The sequence below is a fragment of the Diplodia seriata genome (genome assembly GCF_021436955.1).
Source record: "Diplodia seriata strain FDS-637 chromosome Unknown scaffold_2, whole genome shotgun sequence".
Taxonomy (NCBI): Eukaryota; Fungi; Ascomycota; class Dothideomycetes; order Botryosphaeriales; family Botryosphaeriaceae; genus Diplodia; species Diplodia seriata.
The window spans coordinates 911,996-932,463 of record NW_027117309.1 but is presented as its reverse complement, the minus strand read 5'-3'; the positions used below and the strand labels follow the sequence as shown (position 1 = coordinate 932,463).

The window sequence follows — 20,468 nt, the reverse complement described above, 5'->3', positions numbered from 1 at the left end:
GGAGCTGCCAGCTGCTAACGTTGAAAGGTGATGGCACAAAAGTAGCTGGACAGCGATCAGCACGGGTGGTGAACGAAACACGTCAAGGTCACTGCTCATGGTGATTCTAGGAACAGACCACCAGTCTGCAAAGGCGCGAATGGGAGCGCCGGAGCGCGTTACCCGACGCGAACGTCGGGAATCTGTCGCGGCTGGGTGAGGAGGAGCACTGGAGGAGCCTGGCAGCAGAGGCACGCATGGAGCGATCCGTTGAGCGCTGTGTCTAGCGCAACAACACGCCCGTGAGCATGCAAGGCGGCGGCTGTAGCGAGAGGCGGGTCAGACAGCGGCAGTGAAAGAGGGCGCTCTGCACGCCATGCCAAGTATCGTGAAACTCCTGGATGGACCTACTCCAGCTTCGGTGCGCACTTGACTCACTCAAGCGTGGCCGTTTCGAGGTTTTGCGTAGTCGCACTGCTTTAATCTTGTGCACATCACAACCCTTTCGTGTTATGCGGTATGACTGCGGTCATTGGAGAAGAGGATGGACCTCCATCGCATCACTTCTAGGGTTGTGTCACTCGAGAGCAGCGCAGGCCTTGGCGTACCCTCTGGTCATCCTTGAGCACAGCGGTCTTGTCTCGCAGCAATTGCAGAACAGCGAGCCCTGCCATGGTCGCAAGTGAGCCATAAACGCATGCTCGCAAGCGCAGAGCGCGCCACACCGAGACCCATTTCAAGGCCTCGAGTGAGGCGCGTTGTGGCCATCCGCGCTTGTGGGTGGTGTTGATTCAAGCTGGCGCTCCCCGTTTTAATTTAATCTGCTCCCAACCGCTACCGCTTGCGCTGCTTCGGTGAGCTGGCGCAAGCAGCAACAACCGGCCGGAGTCACGTCGATCCCAGCCATGGCGCTGACGATGACTGCCACAGTTTTTCATTTCATCAGCGCGCTGTAGTCATCCCGCCTGGTTTGTGTGCTTGCTGCCTATGCCGCCGCGGTCGCGTCCAGATGGCGGCCTCGTCGCATGGAAGTGCTGTTCGTCGGCCGACAGCTTGCGGCCGGCGTCACCCTGCGATCAGACACGCCACGACCGCGAGGAAGACGCTCTGCGCTCGAGAGGACCGCGAGGTCCAGAGGGATCAGCAGGGTGAAGTCGTACGCGCGACAGCCGCTGCGGCGCGCGCGCAGGAATCCGCTTGCGCTCCTCAACACCAGGTCGCGAGTCGCGATGCACGCCGTAACGCACGGAAGGCCGAAGTAGCGCAACGGCAGCACGCAACGGCAGCACGCAAAGGGGCTCTGGCGCAGGCAAGGCGGGGCAAGACGGTCAACGCAAGGCAGGCCAGATCACAGCAGAGCAGAGCAGCGCAGAGCAGAGCAGAGCAGAGCAGAGCAGAGCAGAGCAGAGCAGAGAAAAAAACTCTTCCTCGCCCTCCAGCGCAAGGCCAGAGAGAACAACGAAAAGTGAGAAGAGGGTCGCGTCAGCCCGAGACAGTGCAATACAGGCGACACCGTGCCTCTGAAGATGAGCGGAGCTCAGCAGCCCCAGAGGCGGTTTCCAAAAACAAGCAAGAGTAATCTGACCCCCGTAGGGGCGTTCTCAAGATTAAAAGAGAAAGAACAGTTACTACACTTGATCAGAGCCAAAAGGCAATGAGAGCTGAAGAAGAAAAAGAGGAGTTGGGGGCGAGGAGGAGGGGGGTTTATATACCGCCCAGGGCTGGCCGAGGAGCAAGGCGCCACGGGGCCGGGTGTGGGGCATCACTGGCCAGGCAACGCCCCGGCTAAGCCCAATGCGGCAGAGGGTGCTCACCTGGGGGGCCCAAGTGCGGCCACGTGCGTGGTTTGTGGGGCGACGGCAGTGCCCCGTGGAAGGTCGCCGAACCACGGCGTGGCCGAACAGGCAGGCACGAAGGAGCTTTCCCTTTCAGGCAGTGGCGGTTCCAGACAGCAGAGCCTGGGGGCTCAGCAGGGTGCGAATGTCTAGCAGGATATGGAGCTTTGGCAGCGCGGGCTCAGCGCATCGAGGGCTGTATGCCACCATCAAGAGTTGTGATAGCAATTGACGGTCTGCAACATCCGCAAGGCATCACGAATAGCAAGTGACGCTGCAGCGGACGCGGTGAAAGCTGGCCGCGTTTCGAGCCAACGTGCAACACCACAGACACTGACGGCTCGGTGGACGAAGCTGCAGCTTCCTTGCGCTCACTCAAGGTGACTCCAAACTCCCATCGGCTTAACAGTATCGCACTCCCCCATGCCCTCCGCGACGACGCGCTCGAGCCTGAGCGGTACGCGCACCGCGCTGCCCACGGCCTTCACGGCTTCGCAATGCGCGTTCGCACTCAAACCACCCACTTCTGTGATCACCTAACAGCATCTTCGTTTGGTGACACCACTTGAATTGCTGAAGCCCGCCAACACTGCGGTCAGTGACGAACGTCCTCAAAAGCCGGCGAGAGCGCAGCCCCGAGCTGACATCACAACAGAACCAAGGATCGACCGCTCGACATGAACACCAGCCTGCCTCGAGCGTCTTGACGCCGACGAAGCGCCCCAATCCTCTGCCCGCTCTTCCAATCCGGCTTGACCAGCTCATCCACACGGACAGGTCTCATGGACCGGCTCCTCCTCATCCGCACCGTAAACGAAGCTCATGCCGACGCGCAGATACACCCTGAAGCCCTCCCTCAGCCTCCATCCAAGCAACCACGCACGAGACGAGCCGCAAGCACGCGCGCGATGCTACTTCGATTTCCCTCCTCAAATCTACAGATGTTGCGCAAATCAGAGTAAGCAAAGCGCGCCTAGCTTCCTTCTGACACTGACATGGGAGGACAAGTCTCAGGTTCAGTTTCCCTCCCCAAGCTATTCGCTCCTCACTCATACGGGCGCAGTTCTGATCTCAGCGTCTGGAAACAGCGCGAACGAATAGTCCCGACCTCCAGCTTCGCCTGACTGACGCAGAACACAACGGAAGGCGACACGAACACTTCCCGGTCCGTTCGAGGCATCCTCCACAACCGTCAGGGCCGAGGCTGCGGCACAGCGACCTGTCTTCCATCGGCTCACTACAACAACAGACTTGCGAATTGCTTAGGCCATAGATCGGTATGTACAACGGGCATAACGGACAAAAGCGACGTCGGGTGTGAGAGCGGGGATAACATACTTGATATCGGTTTCCATCATCTCAAGTCTGCTGATCTTCAAGGGCCTGGTGCATATAGCATGCCGAAGCCTTTACCGGGCCCGAGCCAGTGGCGGAAGTGAAGTGCTCGCCGTGGCCGCTCGATCAGGAACGAGTTGCTGCTCAGTAGTAGCACAAACTGCCCTGCTTGCCATGCGTGGGGGGCGCTAAGCCTGTATGCAAGGTATGATCTGACAGTCCCATCTTTCGATCCGGCCGGGGGTGCATGCCGGCAATAGCGTGTCTCTAACGAACAGTCTAGATGCCGTCCACCTTCTTTGGTTCCATTGCCGGAGCCGTCCGGCAGGTACCCGTGTTGTTTGATGCCATTTCGGTGTGGTTGGTTGCCGACAACATTGCGTCCCAGTTGAGGAAACATGAGCTTGTCACAGCCGCCATTCCCATCTCATGCGGACAATTGAGCGAGCGCCAAGCTCGAGATTACTGCCGTGAGCTTGACATTCAAGCTAAGGGTGGAGGAGGAATCACTCGACCAAACCCCTTCGCTATGATGGTAAACCAGTGGTGAGTATCGCAGGTCACAGTCGAGCGCTGAATGCTCTTGCACGGCCGAAAACAAAACGTACGAAACGACTTCACTACCCCACAGCCAACCTACAAGGCATCTAAAGTCCTACCACTGAGAGCTTCCAGTCACGCCAACCATGCATACATGACGGTGACGGCGACAGAAACAAGGGTGGAAATAAGACAGCGCAAGCACAGACGCCGCAGCCAATCGAACGACCACGACCACCCATCCCAAGCCGGTCCCCGCCCCTACTACGCCCACAAACTGTTCTTCACCCTTGAACAATCCCGCCCTCCGCCACCACTACCGCATACCCAGAACCCCCCACCCCCCAAACCAACCCCAATCACCCCGTCGGCGAATCACACGAGAACGGTTCAATATCCGCACCAGCATACTGGCGATGCATAGAAACGACACTCGCATAGACCCCCAGCACAGCCGTCGCCGCAGCGCCTCCCGCGTAAACGAGATATACGGAGTTGAGGAGCCAGCGCTTCCTGTACGCCCTCGCCCAGCGCTTCCAGCCTTGCTCGTCGACGGCTTTCCTCCTTACCATGCGGCCGGTCGCCGGATCGAAGCCTCCGCCGGGGGGGCCGTCTCCAGCGTCGTCACTCAAGCAATTGAACCCCACCGCCAGCAGGGGCGGAAAGGTATACGAGAACTGCAAAATCATAGCAGCACCGACGAAAGCTGACAGGTACGAGATCTGCGGCACGGCGGCGGCGACGATGAAGGCGAGGGCCCAGTACATGGGCACGAGGGCGGCGTGGAAGAGGCGCTTGCCGGCGCGCGACTCGAGGGCGGGGAACCCGAGGACGCTGCTGCGGCCGACGTTGGCGTACAGCACCTTGATGCCGATGTTGCCGTACAGGCAGGCGGCGACGAGGCCGGTGGCGAGGCCGAGCACGTTGCCGACGGTCTGCCACGCGTACGGGGTGATGCCCTGGTAGGCGGGGTTGTAGGCGAATTGGCCCTGCGAGCTGTAGACGACGAGGCCGAAGACGATGTAGCAGAGGAAGATGAAGGTGTCGGCTACGATCAGGGCTTTCCAGAAGTCCCACCTGCGTTTCGTTCGAAGCTTTTGTTAGATTGGTGTGAGGAAGGTTGGTTTGTATGTACGAACGACGGACGACTTACGGCCTGCGCATCTCGGCCATCAGCTCGCAGAACATTGTCGCGCCGCCGTAGGAATAGACGGCTTGCATCAGGCCGTTGATGTTGTCGACGAAGGTCAGATCCGACGGGGCGCCCGCGCTGGTCCTGACGGGGCCCCGCGGGATCTGGTAGCTTGCGTACACGGCTTCGTAGTTGGGAGAGCTGTTGGCGACGATGCCCATGGTCATGAGGATGACGAAGACGTTCAGCCAGACGGAGAGGTTGGCGATGTAACCGAACTTCTGCATCGTTCGGATCTGGCCGACGATGAAGCCGGCCACGGTGAAGACGACCAAGCATGCCGTGACTTCGCAGCGGCTGTCAACACTCTGAGGTTTGCCTTTTTCTTCGTCATCGCATGGTCAACTTACAGCAGAGAGCCTTTGAGCCATTTGGCCCCTGGGACAACTGGGACAGACTCTGCCCATTCTGCACGATCAGGAGCGTGACCCCCAGGAAGAATTGACCGCTCTGCAAGACGTTGATGATGTAGCGGAACCAGTTGCCGTAGATGCGGAAGCCCAGGTCGCCGTAGTTTTTGACGGGATACTTGTCTGAATCGAGACCCAGAAACTGCCACCAGAGCAGAACGCCGGAGCTTTGCATGTGTCAGCGCATGAAGACGTGGACGGCAAGGGCGTACTGACAAGCCCGCCATGGCAGCAAATACAAAATACAGGGCGATGCCGGGGCCGTAGCCGAGCTGGCTAAATGCCCATGGAACGGAGAAGGGTCCCAAGATGTCGGTGGTGATGAGGTAGAACACAGCGCCTGGTGCGGCTCAGTCAATGCGCGACAGACAAAGGTGCGAGGGGGTACCCCAGGTTGCAGTCCGAGCTGCGCGGGAGGCGTGATGCCATTCGTAGTCGGAGATGATGCCGAATGTGTCTGGTGGGGCTTCTTCAGGTTTCTCGCGGTCGTGATGGGTCTGCGCTTGGGCAGGGGGTGCGGTCACAGGCTCGCGGGGGCCCGAGACGGTCACCTGCTGCTTCTTGCCGCTCAGAACAGAGAACAGCGAGCTTATGCCGCGCCCCTTGGTGGAGAGGGTCTTCTCGTAGTTGCGGGTCCAGTTGGCGTAGTACAGGTACTCCTCGAAAGAGACATTCGGGTCGTGGCCGTAGTCGGCGTGCAGGATCGACTGCTCGATCTGTATCTCACGGGCCTCCTTGTTAAGGCGAGGGTCCCGGGCGTCCGCAGCCGTTGCCAAGCTCGTCGCCATGGTGGAATGCGAGATCGCCAAGAAAGCTTAGCTCCGCAGGGCTGGAGAGCGTGGTTGTGGACTGGACTGCACCGGGGGCCGCGTCGAATATGAAGAGAAGGGGCAGGTCGCACATGGCGGGGCCCTGCTGTGCTGGCACCTGCCGAGTCTGGAAATGTCTTACCAAATGTCTTATCATCCGTCAGTACGCTTCCCGCTGTCCCTGACATTGGTGGTTTCATCGGGCCTGGAACGAGCCAAACGGATTCAATGGAGATAAGTGCGGGCTGCTGTTTTGATCTGCAAGCATGGCAGATAACGGGCATGTGGGTGCAAGGATCACCAGCGCAGGGAGTGGGGGACGTCATGATCGGGCATTCGACGCACCATCTCTGCGCATCGCATACGAACAAGCAAAACGGAGGACTGGGGACTGCAGATGTGTATCGACGTGTGGGGCGTCCAGTGATGCGTAGCATACCTTTTCCCCTACCAGCTTCCTCCTCGAGCGTGGCCGATCGACGTGCATGCATGTGGTACACCGGCTTCAATCCCGCAGCGTGATAGGCTCCCTGCGCGTCCTGTCCACCTTGAGGTCGAAAATGTCGAGCCGCTGATAGCCGCCCACGACATCGTGATACTGCTTGCCCTCGACACACATCCCGAGGTCCAGATCCGCGTACAGGATCCCTTCCTCGGCCTGCACGTACTCCCTCTCCTCCTTCACGCCCTCCCGCACCGTGAACCCAGCAACCGGCGCCCCCGTGGGATCCAAAAACATGGACGCGCCGCGAGGCGAATGGTCGATGATCCTGCGCACCAGGTCCGGATCGCTGCACGCCGACACGATTGCCTCCACCGCCGCATCGTCCAGATGGCCGGCGCACAGCACGCCGAAGCACTTCGCCTCGAAGCAGTGCGCCGCCGCGCGCGTCCGGTTAGCCGCGACGTTGTCGTAATTCTTCGTACCACCCGTCGTCGTCGGGTCCCTCGTCGGCCAGATGGGCGGCCAGGCAGAAACATGCAGCTGCTCGCCCTGCGCCATGAGGGCGTAGCGCGCGAGCGGGTTCGTGTTCTCGCCGCAGATGAGCGCGCCGAGCTTGCAGCGGGCGCCGCCACCAGCCGCGATGTCGACGACGCGCAGGCCGTGGCCGTCGCCGGGGCTCCACGTGAGCTTCTCGAAGAAGGTGGGCGTCAACTTGCGGTGGTGGACGAGCACGCTCCCATCACCACCAATGACGAGGTTCGCGTTGAACAGGGTCGCGCTGCTGTACCGCACCTTTTCCGACACGCCGACGCTGACGGCGACGCCGGTCTCGCGGGCGGCGGCGCGGATGGCGGCCACCTCGTCGCCGTCGGCGTAGACGGACTCGCGCGCCATGCGCGCGAAGAGGTCGTGGTTCGCGGTCGGGGCCAGCATCGAGCTCCACAGGGGGAAGGCCGGGATGTAGGTTTCGGGGAAGACGACGAGGTGGGCGCCGTTGCTGGCGGCTTCGTGGATGAGGCGGATGCATTTCTTGGTCGTCTCGGCGGCCGACAGCACGACGGGCGATGCGTGGCAGGCGGCGACTCGGATTGGCTCGCTCATCCCTAACTGCGGGAAGTTCCTGGGTTTTCTCGAGGTCGGATTTAGATTGCTAGAGGGGTCGAGTAGAGTGGGATTTGGATCAATGCGGGGAAGCTTGGCAAGTAAGCAGATGCTAATTCTCACCAACAGCCACGAGGCTCAAGAGAAAGATTTGAGAGAGAATGAGTCAGTAACCGTCTTCTATATCCAAGATTGCTCACCGAAATGGCACATACGAACCTCCCGTTTGGTCTAATGGATCGAGTACGAAACGGCAAGCTCTTTCCATGCAGAGCAAATGTTGACGTTGGTCGGAAGTCGGCAATGGCATCACGATCGTAAAGAAATTGTGTCGTAGTCAGCTATTCCGAAGCAGAAGATTTCGAAGCTGGCAATACACGTCAAGTCTGGGATGGTAGTTGCAGACGAAGAATTAGTCGGCCATCCAATGATAAGCTCGGCTTACGTCCCATCTTTCGCTTCGTGCTCAGTTTCCTCAGCCGCAAACGCACGGCCTCCGATCCTAGGAAACCCATGTGCCTGTGTAAGTGGATTGCCATCAGGCGTTGCGGCAAAGATAGACAAGCAGAAGCCTAGACGCGGCGGCCGGGGCGTATCGGAGAGCGCGGGCGCTAGGTACTTATCAGGCGGGCCGACCTCGTACGTAGCCAGACGGCGGCTCCGGCTCTCTCGCTCGTGTCCCATTTTTTCGATCGAACCACCGCCAGCGGCCCGAGCCCGAGCCCGGTGTGGCTGGCGCCCGTTTCCGAGCATCGGACAGGGCGTTTTCTCTGTGAAATGAAGTGGGCTGACCTCACACGTTGGAAGCAGCTGTTTCCAGCTGACATTTCGGTTGCGCCGCGCCCCCACCCACTCTCGGTGGTGGTGTGTGTACCCAGCTGATTATTTGTGCAGCCAACCAGGCCCAGCAGCAGCGCGCGCGCGTCATCGCAGCTGTGCATTTTAAGGCAACTTACGCGCCGTCCCCTTCACCACACTCCCTTTTCCGATTCCATCGCCAAGCCAGCGCGCTTGTCTTTTCCCCTACCACCAAGACAAACCGTCCATAACACCTAAGCACCCGTCCAGCGTCCAACGCAAACCAGTCACTCACACCAGACAACCGGGGCCATATCAGACCACCATCGAGAAAACAACAACCCCCCGCCAAACCGCCCGCCAGATAAAAAGAGAAAGAAACCCAACCCCCAAGCCCCAGGCCCCTCCAAAAAAGAAAGAAAGAAAAAAAAAAGGAAAACGCCCAGCATGTACGGCGGCGGCCAACAACTGGACCCGCCGCGCCGCGCCCACGTCAACACCATGACGGACACCATCATCGCCAACCTGCCCGAGGCGGGGCTGCGCTCCGTCATGCGCGCGCTGCTGAGCTTCCACCCGGAGCTGACGTCCGGCCTGGAGCTGGAGACGGAGAAGTACCTGCTGCGCACCAACGACGACGGCGGCTACAGCAGCAAACCCACGGCCGAGCTGCAGAAGCGCGTGCGCTGCATGCTGGGCTGCGGCATGGCGTTTGAGAGCGTGGGCGCGCTGAGCGCGCTGGTGGATCGGTTCAAGGGGCGGGTGGAGAGGGGGGAGGAGGGGGGGTTGAATGGGCATCGGGAAGCGAATGGGCAGAAAGATGAGGAGGAAGAGGAGGAGGAGGAGGAGGAGGAGGTTACGGCGGAGTCGGTCGAGGGCGACCTGATCCAGGCGACGACGGCCATGGAGAAGGAGCTCGTGACGGCCGAGGGGTCGCGCACGCTGTCCGACTACGAGAAGCACTTCGTGCAGGGGCTCATCAGCAGCCTGCAGGCGTGCCGCAGCGCCTACGACAGCAGCAGCAACAACAACAACAACAAAGCTTTCCCGTTCGCGAGGGGTCTCGCGGCGCTGAAGGCGCTGGACGCCGAGGACGAGGCGCACCACGCGCACGCCGAGGACCTGGGGCTGATCGAGCTGACGCCGTTCGCGGCGTGCGGCGACGACGCCGGCCGGCTGGAGACGTTCCGCGTCGGCGAGCGCGCCGTGCCGCGCCTGTTCGGCGGCCTGTGGCAGCTGTCCGGGCCGGCGTGGGGCACCGCGCCGCAGGCCCGCATCGTCGACCACTTCACCAACTACGTCAACTGGGGGTTCACCGCGTACGACATGGCGGACCACTACGGCGACGCCGAGATTGTATTTGTACGCCCCGATTTGCCGGGTTCCCTTCGGCCTTTGCCTGCACAGAGAAGCACTGACGAGGTTGAGTTGCGTTCGTTAGGGGAAATTCCGCGCCGCCTGCTCGCATCCGGAGATTTTGTTCGCGGCCACCAAGTATTGCGTCTTCAATCCGGTGGTCATCACGCCGACGGTCGTGCATGCCAACGTCTCCGAGAGGTGTCGGAGGCTGCAGACTGATAAGTTGGATCTGCTCCAGTTCCACTGGCAAAATGTAAGTTGAACATGGAATCCATGGGTTGAGACAGACCTTCTGACTGTCCATCAGTATCACGATCCTCAATATGTCGAGGCCCTGAAGCTCCTCGAGGCAGACCCCCGCGTCTCGAACCTTGGTCTCTGCAACTTCGACACCGAGCACATGGAGATAGTCCTCCGCGAAGGCGTCCAAATAAAGACGAACCAAGTCCAGGTATGCTCGTCCCCCTTTTTATTGGGCATATTCCACTCATCAAGTCCACAGTTCTCCATCATCGATTCTCGCCCTACCGTGAAAATGGCGGCAGTCTGCGAGTCGTACGACGTCAAGCTGCTGACTTACGGCACTCTGGTATGGCCCCCCTAACTCGGGTACTTTCCGGCCCAACTAACAAGAAAAACCAGTGTGGCGGTTTCCTTGCCGACCAGTGGCTGGACCAGCCGGAACCCGAGCCCTTCCATTGGGAAATGACGCCGAGCCAACGAAAGTATCGTGAGGCTATCCTCACGTGGGGCAACTGGGCGCTGTTCCAGACCTTGCTACACACGCTTGCCGCCATCGGGAATAAACACGGGGTTAGCATTTCCAATGTTGCGACGCGATGGGTGCTTGACTTCCCGTATGTGGGCGCCGTGATTGTTGGGTCGAGGATGGGAATCAGCGAATGGGCCGACGACAATTTTGCCGCGTACGGTTGGAGTCTGGACGAAGAGGATCGGGAAAACATCGAGAAAGTGTTGGCGCAGAGCAACAGAGATAAGATGGTCGAGGCCATGGGCGACTGCGGAGGAGAGTACAGGTGATGAGTTCCTGCATAGAGGCTTACCATGACATAGAAACAGAAAGATACAATTGCTCGGATAGAATAGAAATAGACACTCGCGTAGATTCATTGCAAAATTCTCTGCTCAAGTCTAATAAAAGTCTCCCCAAACCGTCTAGGTGCACTTACAGCTTGTGCTTCTTCTCTCCGCTCGCCAGTTTCCTAAACTCCTCTTGCGGGATGCCTGCCGCGAATCTCTCCAGCCCACCGAACACCTCCTCCACGTTTTGCTTGTCAAAGTTGTCCCTCTCCGGCTTCCGGATCAGTGCCTTGATCCCCAACAGACTGTCCTGGTTCAAGTGGCTGCCCAATCGGTCATCAATCTCCGCCAGCACTGCGTCCCTGAATCTGTCGCTGTCACCCTTCGCGTCGATGATCTTATTCACAAATCCTGTCCGTTCCAGCTCATCGGCCGAGATCTTCTTGCTCATGATGAGTGCCTCGTTGGCCTTGGAAATGCCGAGGCGCTGGACGAAGGCCCGGGAGGCGCCGCCCTCGGCGACGAGGCCGAGCGAGGAGAAAGGGGTGAGGATGTAGGCAGAAGGCGTGGCGTAAATGAAGTCGGAGAAGGCAACAAGGGCCGCCGAGAGGCCGACGGCTGGCCCGTTGAGGCCGGTGATGAGGATTTTGGGGTGGGTGTAAAAGGCGCGCGTAACGAAGAGGTTGTTGGAGACGAAGTTCTTCAGCCAGTGACGGGTGACGTCGCTTTCAGCTTCCGGCGTGGAGCGAGAGATGGACACATCGGCGCCGCTATAGAAAAGAATGTCAGTGAGGGTTGAGACCGAGAGGAGGGGGGAGAGATGTACGCAGAGAAGAAACGGCCCTTGGCGGTGAGGAGGGTGATGTAGATGTCATCGCGTTTGGCGATCTCGTTGAGCAGCTGGGCGATGCGGTAGTATAGGTCCTGGGACAGAGCATTGAGCTTCTTCTCCTGGTTGAGGGTGATGATGGCGATCTTCCCGCGGATCTCAAGGGTCACGGCCTGGGTGGGATCGACGGACATGATGAAAGACGCGGTGAAAGTCCAGCTTTGGTCAGGGGCGAGGGGATAGCAGGCTCGAAAGGGCAGAGTCCGGGGAATCCGGGGGTTATATGGAGTCCGGCTACATGCTGGCGAAGGTGACGCGCCAGGGCAGCCGCCAACCGAGCGCGATTACTGAAGCGTGGAGAACCGAGGCAAATCCCCAGATTAAGCTTATCGCCGCGCATCATTGTTTCGCCGACGCCTATCGGCCAGCGCTGCCGAATGGTGCGGCATGTGCGGCCGCTGATGCGCGCCATCATTCGAGGCCCGGCGCATTACCGCCGCTGCCATTCGCCGCCGCTCTTCCCGCCGAACAACCCACCACCCGACACAGCTGCCTCCAACTCCGCCGCCCTTCACTCCGCAACAATGGCCGGCCCTAATCTCGAGATCTTCAAGGTATCGCCGTGCTGAATCACATGCCATGCGCCATTTTGGGGCTCACGAATGCTTGCAGTTCGGCCTCTACATCCTCTTTCCCATCGGCTACATGTATTACTTCGGCACAAATCTCGAGGAACGCTTCACCGTCCCCGATTTCTGGCCCAAGGAGGGGCAGACCCACAAGATTCCCTATGAGAAGGACGAAATCCAGTCGGAGCTTGCGAGGTTGAGGGCGAGACGTTTGGCTCTGCGTGACCAGAGACTGGCAAGCGAGGGCGAAAACGCGTCGCAGGAGTCGTGAGATACCCATTGGGATTGCGCCACACAATTGAGCCATCAGGCAGCGAGCGGATTGGCTGCAGAAAAATTGCATTCACGGCGTTCGTAGGGGAATTCTGGGTAGCAGCATGGAACGGGAGTCATATGTCTACACTACTGTACAGCATTCTACACTCACCCGTCTATTCGAAGTCGTCGATCTTTTTGAGCAATTCCTCCCATGTGCTGTCCTCCACACTGCCCTGCGTCGCATTCCAGTACACTGCTTGCACGCCCGACACTTCCTTCAAGTCGTCCAAGAACTTGGAGATCTTCTCGGTGCTCTCGCCATCCTCCAGCGGCACCTTTGTGTCTTCGTTGGGCACCCACACAATGTCCATGGAGGCAATGTCCAGTCCAGTAGCAGACGCGATGCTTTCGGCAGCCTTCTTGGTATCAGCCGGATCCGTATACACAATGACTGCGCCCTCATTGGCGTCCTCGACGTCCAGCGCGCCGGCGTCCAAAGCCGGCTCAAGCACCTCGTCGGGGCCCCAGCCTTCTTTCCCCTCGAACACCACCATGCCCTTCCTCTCGAACATGTAGGCTACAGGGGTGGCATTGCCGCCGGTTTTCTTAATCACATGGCGCGTGTCTGGGAGAGAGCGGAGCTTGTTCTCGGTTTCGATTTCGATGACGACGGCCACGGATGGCGGGAAGATGGCTTCGACGGTGACAGTCTCGAGAGCAGCGCCGGTTGAGGAGATGCCCTGGCCACGCTTGATTGCGTTCTCAATGCCTTGTTTGGGGAAGGAAGCCTTCTTCGCTCGGTCGACGGCGAGAGCGAGGCGCGGGTTCAGATTCGGGTCAGGGCCGCCCACTGCGAGACGGTGAGTCAATTGAAGGGCGGAAAAAGAGCGGAAGGGATTGGGACTCACGCTTGCAGGCCAGGATGATCTCGTGGGAGAAAACCGAGCGCTGCTTGTTCTTGGCGGCATCGTTTTTAGCCTTGTCGTGCTTGATGGTCGCCCACTTGCTGTGGCCTGATTGAAGACGCGTCGAGGTCGTCAGTCCGCGCCGACACGCGCCGCAGACATAGCTTGGAGAGCGCAGAGCGCGGGAAACGGCGCGCGGAGCAAGGGGCAGGGACATGGCGGGTGTAGCGTTGCGAAAAAGCGAAGCGGTCAAGCTTTTGGCCGGGGTGAGGCGCATCGTCTGCCGTAGCGCGCCTGCACCTGCGGCCAGCTGCTCGGAGGTGTTCCACTCCTGCCCGCGACTCAACACCACAAGTGTCCCTAACACCCTTGCATCCGCCCGCCGACCTCCCGCCCGAGACATGATCACGACGTCCGAATGATCCAACGCCCTTGAGATAGCCCTTCCGTACTGTCTCTCGCCACGAGCCCGCAATGGCCTCCCCAGACGCGCCTCCCCCTCCCTCGTCCAGCGGCAGCCAGCCCGTCGCTGCCCCTCCACCCGTCCCGAGCTCTGGCCACGAGACCAACCCCGACCTCGATGTCACGAAGCTGCATGCGCTTCCCTCGGAGCAGCAGGAGCTCTACCTGCTCACCTTCACCGCCAATCTGGCCCGCCATTCCGCCAGCCTCGACGCCGACGGCGCCTCCGCCCACCAGATCTACATCAAAAAGGAGGCTTTCAAAGTCATAAATCTCTCTTCGCCTGCTCCCACCCGTGTCATTCGCAGCAATGTCGGCCGCGCCCTCGCCGATGTCTTTGCCAAGGGTGACCGCAAGCTGCTGTTCGAGAGCATCAATGAATTGGTCAACATCCTGAGCAGCTCGAGCAAGGGTGACAAGGAGCTCAAGGCCAAGCATGCCGCAGCCCACTGCCTGGGCGCAATAATGGAAGCTGCCGGCGACAGCGCCATTGGTCCCTCGAGTCTCGCGACCCTGACGCTAATGCGCCAGCTCAAGGCCAATGCTCAGAATCACGCCGGCTTCCGCGCCGCCGTCTTTCGTGCGCTCGGCCGCATTGCGAAGGGTGTCACGAGGTTGCTGGATGAGCAGGTTGCTCGCGATGTTTGGAAGCAGGCACGGACCGCCGCGGCGGGTGACAAGAGCCTGGCTGTGCAGAGTGCTGCGTGCTGGTGCTTGGAGCAATTGGTCCGCTCTACTTCGTACTTTGACAACTCGAACGACTTCGACAAGCTGCAGACTGTCATTTGGAAGGCCTTCGACAACTCTTCACCAAGCGTGAGGCACGCTGCAGCCTCAGCCCTGGCGACTCCGCTGGTCAAGAGCTACTCCGAATCTCCAATAATAGACGCGGTTCCCCGAATCAAGAAGCCGAAGAAATCCAAGAGGCAGTCGGTCGTGCAGGATGCCGACGAGGAAATGGCCGAGAGACCTGGATCTCCCGCACCGACCAAGCCCATCACCCAGTTAGCCTTTGCGCTCCCGGACTTGTTGAAACAGCTATCCACGCAGTATGCCAGAACCGCCACAAGCAATCGCGCGAGGACGGCTATCGCGGTTTGCTACATGAAAATCATGAGGGGTCTCCCCAAGAGCGTGATTGAGAACAAGTACGCCGACGTTGCGAGGAACCTGTTCAACGACGTGCTGAGCGCTCCGCCCATTGTCAACAACCGGTACCGTCAGCTGATGACGCGCCGTTTTGTGCGCCTCATTCTGGAGGACGTGGTCGGGCGCCAGATCCTGGGTGAAACTGCCCAGCTCAACGCGGCGAAATACCTGCTCAACGAGATCTTGAAGGACTATCCTCCAGCCCTTAAGGAGCGTCCAGAGCCGAGCAAGCAGACCCTGGTTGGTGCTTTGACAGCGTTGACTTCTCTGATCCGGAGTCTCGGCTCTGCCACCAACTCGATTGCAGAACTCTGCAGGGATGCGCTGATTGGCGTGCTGCAACATCCCAGCTACACTGTACAGGTGCACGCTTCGTCGTGCATGCGTGCGTTCGTCCTTGCATGCCCTCAGCAGTTGATTCCCGCTGTCACAATTTGCATGAACAGCGTGAACCGCGAATTGGGTCAGCTCAATGGTCCTCGACCATCGCCGAGGAAATGCGTCGGCTTTGCAAATGGTCTTTCTGCTGTGCTCAGTACGAGCTCTGCTCAACCTCTTTACGGCTCTGTCGACGTCAATTCGAGAGTCCTTCAGCAGGCCACTACCCTGCTCAAGAGCAGCAGCAGTTCAGATATCAGAATCTCCAGCACTCAAATCCAAGTCGCGTGGATTCTGATCGGAGGTCTCATGACCCTGGGGCCGAATTTCGTCAAGATTCATCTTTCGCAGCTGCTCCTATTGTGGAAGAATGCCTTGCCTAAGCCGCTGAACAAGGATAGCATGACATCCCGCAACTTGCTCGACCTCAGCTTCCTTGCTCATGTCCGCGAGTGCGCTCTCGGCTCTGTCCTGACTTTTCTCGAATTCAACGGCCGCCTCCTTACTACCGATGTTACGAAGCGCCTGGCCGCCATGCTGCAAAACACAACCATGTTCTTAAACAGTCTTCCAGCCAAGAAGACCACCGACGATATGTCCCAGCGCTTGTCTTCGGCCCTCCAACTGCACGACTTTGATCTTATGGTGCGTCGCCGCGTGTTGCAGTGCTATACGAAGCTGGTCAACCTCAGCCCTGCGGGAAACAACGAAATGCTGTTGCAGTCCAACCTGCTGCCGTTTGCTGTCTCCTCTTTTGCTGATCCTGATAACTATGCGCCGAGTTCGTTAAGTGTGTCGATTGCCAGCTCAGCGAGCACCTTCGAGAGCATTTGGGACGTCAGTGACAACTACGGCTTTGGAGTCACCGGTCTTGTACAAGGATTTGATCTCAAGCCGTTAACGGGCGAGCTCGGAGAGTCAGGCAGGAAACATTGGACGTCGAAGCCGGGTGCCGAGCATGCGGCGGATGCTGCTGTAAGAGTAGAATCCTTCCATTAATGACTGTTGCTAATTGTGCCAGCTTCTTTCACCTATTTGCAACGCCAGAGAGCATGACTCAATATCACTCTACATTGGCAAGGACACCGATAACGATGAGCTTCCTGACCCGCCTGCCACGGAAGTTGTCAATGCGGCCCTCAACTTGTTCGCCATCCTGCTTCCATTGCAGACACCGAAGGTTCAGGAGAGTATACTGGAACAGATCACCTCTTTTATGTCGGCGAGCAGCCTGATTAGAGATCCTGCCAGAAAGGCTGCCATGACTGTCAATGTTGCTACAGCCCTTCTTGGCGCGCTCAAGGTCGCAAACAAGGAAACGCTTTCCGCCCCTGGCGATCTCAAGGGACAGGCTGTGGAGAAAGTCATGCAGGACATGCTACACGTCAGTATCCCAAACCCTGTGAGACATACACATCGATTGATTAGCTACAGACGCTCATTATCGACACGGATCAATACGTACGCAATGTGGCCTGTGAAGCTCTGGGTCGCCTCTGCGCGAGCTCTGGGAACACCTTCACCACCGCCGAAGTCAATTTCCTCGTTGAGCAGATTGTCGCCAACCGTGAGCCTAACGTGCGCGCCGGCTGTGCTGTGGCACTCGGCTGTATCCATTCTCAGCTCGGTGGCATGGCGGCTGGGTTCCATTTGAAGAACATCCTCAGCATCCTTATGTCTCTAGCCAGCGATCCCCACCCTTCAGTCCACTTCTGGGCTCTAGACAGCTTATCGCGGGTGGCCGACTCGGCTGGTCTGAGTTTCTCTGGATTTGTCACCAGTTCCCTCGGCATGCTGGCTCAGCTTTACATGGCGGAAACGCATAGCGAGGAGATTGCGGCTCTTGCATCATCTAACATGGAAGTTGACATTTCGACGCCAGCCGTCATCACTCGCTGCGTCGACAGCATCATCAACGTGCTCGGCCCGGATCTTCAGGATATGTCCAAGGCTCGTGATCTGATCATGACGCTCATCTCCCAGTTCCTCCACGAGTCCGACCTGTTGGTCCTCGTCGAGACTTCACGGTGCCAGGAGCATCTTTCTCTTTACGCGCCTGGCCACATGGAGTTTGCGGTCTACGTCAAGGGACTACAGAAGGACCTTGATTCCACGTCATCGTTGATCCGCGACATGGCCATCGACGGTCTCCACAACCTTATGCGGCGCAACGCCGAGGAAGTGATCCATACCGCTGACCCTGGGCTCGAAGACCAGCTCTGGCTCATCCTCAACCAGAATCCGCATCATGAGGTCATTCGCAGCATCCTGCGTAACTGGCTGCACCAGACTGCACTCTCTAACACTCTGGAATGGGTCCAGCGTTGCAACACTGCCCTCACCAAGATCATGAAGCAGCCTGAAAACAAGGAGAACGCAGCCCCTGCGAAGCCCAAGACTGCGCACACAGGCGGCGTGCCCGAGCTGCAGGACGAGGAGGTGGCTGGATTTGCCGCCGCTTCGGGAACACAGGGTGAGGACGCTGGCGCCACTTCCCAGACGCAGGAACTCTTGAATTGGCAGGTTCGCACGTTCGCCATGGACCTCTTGTCGGAACTTCTCACCATCGTCGGTCGCGACTATGCCCTCAAGGGCGAGGATTGCAAACCCCAGGAAGCTCTTCAAGCCCACATCGCTGACGTCGTCCGTATTTCTTTCTCGGCATCGACCGCTGGTGTCGTTGGTTTGCGCCTCCGAGGCCTCCGAATTGTCGACCAAGTTCTCAAGACTTTCGGCAAGACACCTGATCCCGACTTCCCGGAAGCCACACTTCTAGAGCAGTACCAGGCGCAGATTGGCTCCGCCTTGACGCCGGCATTTGCGGTAGACTCTAGCCCTGAGCTTGCAGCTGAGGCTGTCAACGTCTGCGCAACTTTCATCGCGACTGGCATCGTGACTGACGTTGACCGCATGGGCCGTATCCTCAAGCTGCTCGTGCAGGCGCTTGAAAACTTCTCTGCCGACTCGGAAACAGCGAGTATTGGTGATCTCAAGGGTCTCAGCTCCAACGCGCAGGTCATGGTCAAGATGGCCGTGTTCAGCGCGTGGGCGGAGCTGCAGATTGCAAGCAAGGAGCAGAAATATCTGGTTGATGTCCTGCGTCCGTACATTGCGAAGCTGACGCCGCTGTGGCTGAGTTCGCTCCGAGAGTTCGCACGACTGAGATTTGAGCCTGATATTTCGACAACTGCTGCGGCCGGTAGCTTGAGTGGCAGCTTGGACACGATCTACGCCGCACTGAACCGGGAGACGCTGCTCAAGGTTGGTTCCATCGAGGAAGACAATAGACGCTGTAACTGACATGTTTTGTAGTTCTACCAAGACTCCTGGCTCAACCTCGTCGACGCCATTGCCTCCCTCATTGATGAGGACGCTGAATTTGTGTTCGATGCGTTGGATGGCAAGGAATTCGAAGAAGACGAATCCGGCGATGACCCGAAGGAGAAGAAGCCCGCTGCAGACATCAACTACCGCGACGAGCCTGTCGCTTTCTTCTTCGTACTGTTCGGCCTCGCCTTCGAGGCGCTTGTCACCACAGGCAGGCCTTCCTCGGGTGATTCACAGTCGAACAAGGAGCACACCCTGGAGATTCTGAGAGCGCTCAAGAACATCCTCAAGCCCAGCGTCAGCGGCCATGCAATCTACCAGGAAGTTGTTTTCTCGGAGACTATGGATATGCTGGACAGGCTGGTGTTGACGGAGGGGCTGGATGTGCAGGAAGTGATTGTGGAAATCGCCAGGAACCTGTGTCTCGCACACCCAAGTGCCCAGCGCACTCAAAGGTCGGTACTACCTTGTGTAGATTCATAACCGCTGCTGACTGGAATTGCAGTGTTCCGAACGGCGAAGAGACATTATCAGACGACATCGAACAGCTTTTCGAACTTACACGTATCATGGTGCTGGTTCTGGCTGGCCAGGTGCCGGGCTTAGGCGACAACAACACCCAAGGTTTGTTCTTTTTCTCCGCTATATACCAACTCGTTACTGACTTGTCTACAGCGCGTCACGCTTTGACAGACGAGTCTGTCCAGCTCATCAGGCTCGCCCTGTCGGCGCTTGTGGATGCCGCCGACGTATTCCCAACCATCATCCGCACCGATCTCCACGCCTGTCTGCTTCAAATCTTCATCCAGGTCCTCGGCACGCCGGCTACTCAGACGCTAGTCGTCCCTCAGGTCCTGCCCATCTTCCGCCGCTTCGTGTCCAGCCTCGCCATCACCTCATTGCCAGAGACGCAATCACAGCTGCGCAGCACGCTCGAGCGCTTCCTCCTCATCATCACACACGCGCAGAAACGCGAATTCGACGCGGCGCCGCAGTGCGAGAAGAACACGCTCCTCGCCACGACCATCCTCCTCACCAACGCCGCGGGCATCTTCGACCCGTCGGACCCGCTGCTCAAGCGCTACACCGACCTCCTCGCCGACTGCCTGCACAACCGCGTCACCAGCAAGGTCGCGTCCAACTGCTGCCGCTCGCTGCTCGTCCTCCCCAAGCGCGACGGCTCGGACCACGCAGCCACAACGGCCACGGCCACCGCCCTCGCCAAGGCCCTGCTGCCCACCGCCGTCGCCTTCCTCTCGGCGCCCTTGCCCGACGACCTCGAAGGCCTCGACGAATCCCGCGCCGTCGTCTCCCTCGCCCTCGTCAACACCGTCGCCACCCTGCAGCCCCCGCAGGTGCCCCCCGCCATGGCCCTCGTCCTGCCCACCCTCCTCGCCCGCGCCGCGCGCGAGGGCGAGCCGTCGTACCGCGAGACCGCCGCCCGCCTCGTCGAGCTCGCCGGCGCCGACCAGAACAGCTTCAGGGCCGTCGTCGCTGCCGGCCTGGCTCCCGAGCAGAGGGCCTTCATGGAGGGCGTCGTTCGTACGGGTGGCGGCCAGGCCGATGCGGAGAATAGGAAGGCGCCGGCCAGGAGGGATGGCGAGGGCGAGCCGAGCATTGCGCTGAAGATGGATTTTGGGGTGTAGAGGAATTGATTCTGTTCTTTTTTTTTTTTTTTTTGGTGAGA

At 59.1% G+C, this 20,468-nt stretch overlaps 7 protein-coding genes across 7 annotated transcripts; 3 read left to right on the top strand and 4 right to left on the bottom strand.

Moving 5' to 3' along the window:
- Positions 1-4,048: 4,048 nt before the first annotated feature.
- On the bottom strand, positions 4,049-6,079 carry SLS55_001664 (uncharacterized protein; the record flags this gene model as incomplete). The annotated part of the gene is made up of 5 exons (XM_066773156.1): positions 4,049-4,766; positions 4,843-5,167; positions 5,232-5,458; positions 5,508-5,631; positions 5,680-6,079. 5 exons carry the CDS (start codon positions 6,077-6,079, stop codon positions 4,049-4,051), a joined length of 1,794 nt encoding a protein of 597 aa, XP_066635723.1.
- A 526-nt stretch (positions 6,080-6,605) lies between these two features.
- SLS55_001663 (uncharacterized protein) lies at positions 6,606-7,646 on the bottom strand (the record flags this gene model as incomplete). The annotated part of the gene is made up of 1 exon (XM_066773155.1): positions 6,606-7,646. One exon carries the CDS (start codon positions 7,644-7,646, stop codon positions 6,606-6,608), a length of 1,041 nt encoding a protein of 346 aa, XP_066635722.1.
- Positions 7,647-8,891: 1,245 nt separating this feature from the next.
- On the top strand, positions 8,892-10,844 carry SLS55_001662 (uncharacterized protein; the record flags this gene model as incomplete). Its single annotated transcript, XM_066773154.1, has 5 exons — positions 8,892-9,800; positions 9,886-10,056; positions 10,111-10,254; positions 10,306-10,392; positions 10,446-10,844. The coding sequence occupies 5 exons, from the start codon at positions 8,892-8,894 to the stop codon at positions 10,842-10,844; spliced, it is 1,710 nt and encodes a 569-aa protein (XP_066635721.1).
- A 145-nt stretch (positions 10,845-10,989) lies between these two features.
- On the bottom strand, positions 10,990-11,867 carry ECI1 (dodecenoyl-CoA isomerase; the record flags this gene model as incomplete). The annotated part of the gene is made up of 2 exons (XM_066773153.1): positions 10,990-11,614; positions 11,671-11,867. 2 exons carry the CDS (start codon positions 11,865-11,867, stop codon positions 10,990-10,992), a joined length of 822 nt encoding a protein of 273 aa, XP_066635720.1.
- Positions 11,868-12,257: 390 nt separating this feature from the next.
- Positions 12,258-12,573, top strand: SLS55_001660 (uncharacterized protein; the record flags this gene model as incomplete). Its single annotated transcript, XM_066773152.1, has 2 exons — positions 12,258-12,287; positions 12,346-12,573. 2 exons carry the CDS (start codon positions 12,258-12,260, stop codon positions 12,571-12,573), a joined length of 258 nt encoding a protein of 85 aa, XP_066635719.1.
- A 160-nt stretch (positions 12,574-12,733) lies between these two features.
- SLS55_001659 (uncharacterized protein) lies at positions 12,734-13,682 on the bottom strand (the record flags this gene model as incomplete). Its single annotated transcript, XM_066773151.1, has 2 exons — positions 12,734-13,410; positions 13,469-13,682. 2 exons carry the CDS (start codon positions 13,680-13,682, stop codon positions 12,734-12,736), a joined length of 891 nt encoding a protein of 296 aa, XP_066635718.1.
- A 257-nt stretch (positions 13,683-13,939) lies between these two features.
- On the top strand, positions 13,940-20,427 carry SLS55_001658 (uncharacterized protein; the record flags this gene model as incomplete). The annotated part of the gene is made up of 6 exons (XM_066773150.1): positions 13,940-16,429; positions 16,476-16,838; positions 16,889-18,715; positions 18,767-19,236; positions 19,287-19,405; positions 19,457-20,427. The coding sequence occupies 6 exons, from the start codon at positions 13,940-13,942 to the stop codon at positions 20,425-20,427; spliced, it is 6,240 nt and encodes a 2,079-aa protein (XP_066635717.1).
- Positions 20,428-20,468: the final 41 nt, after the last annotated feature.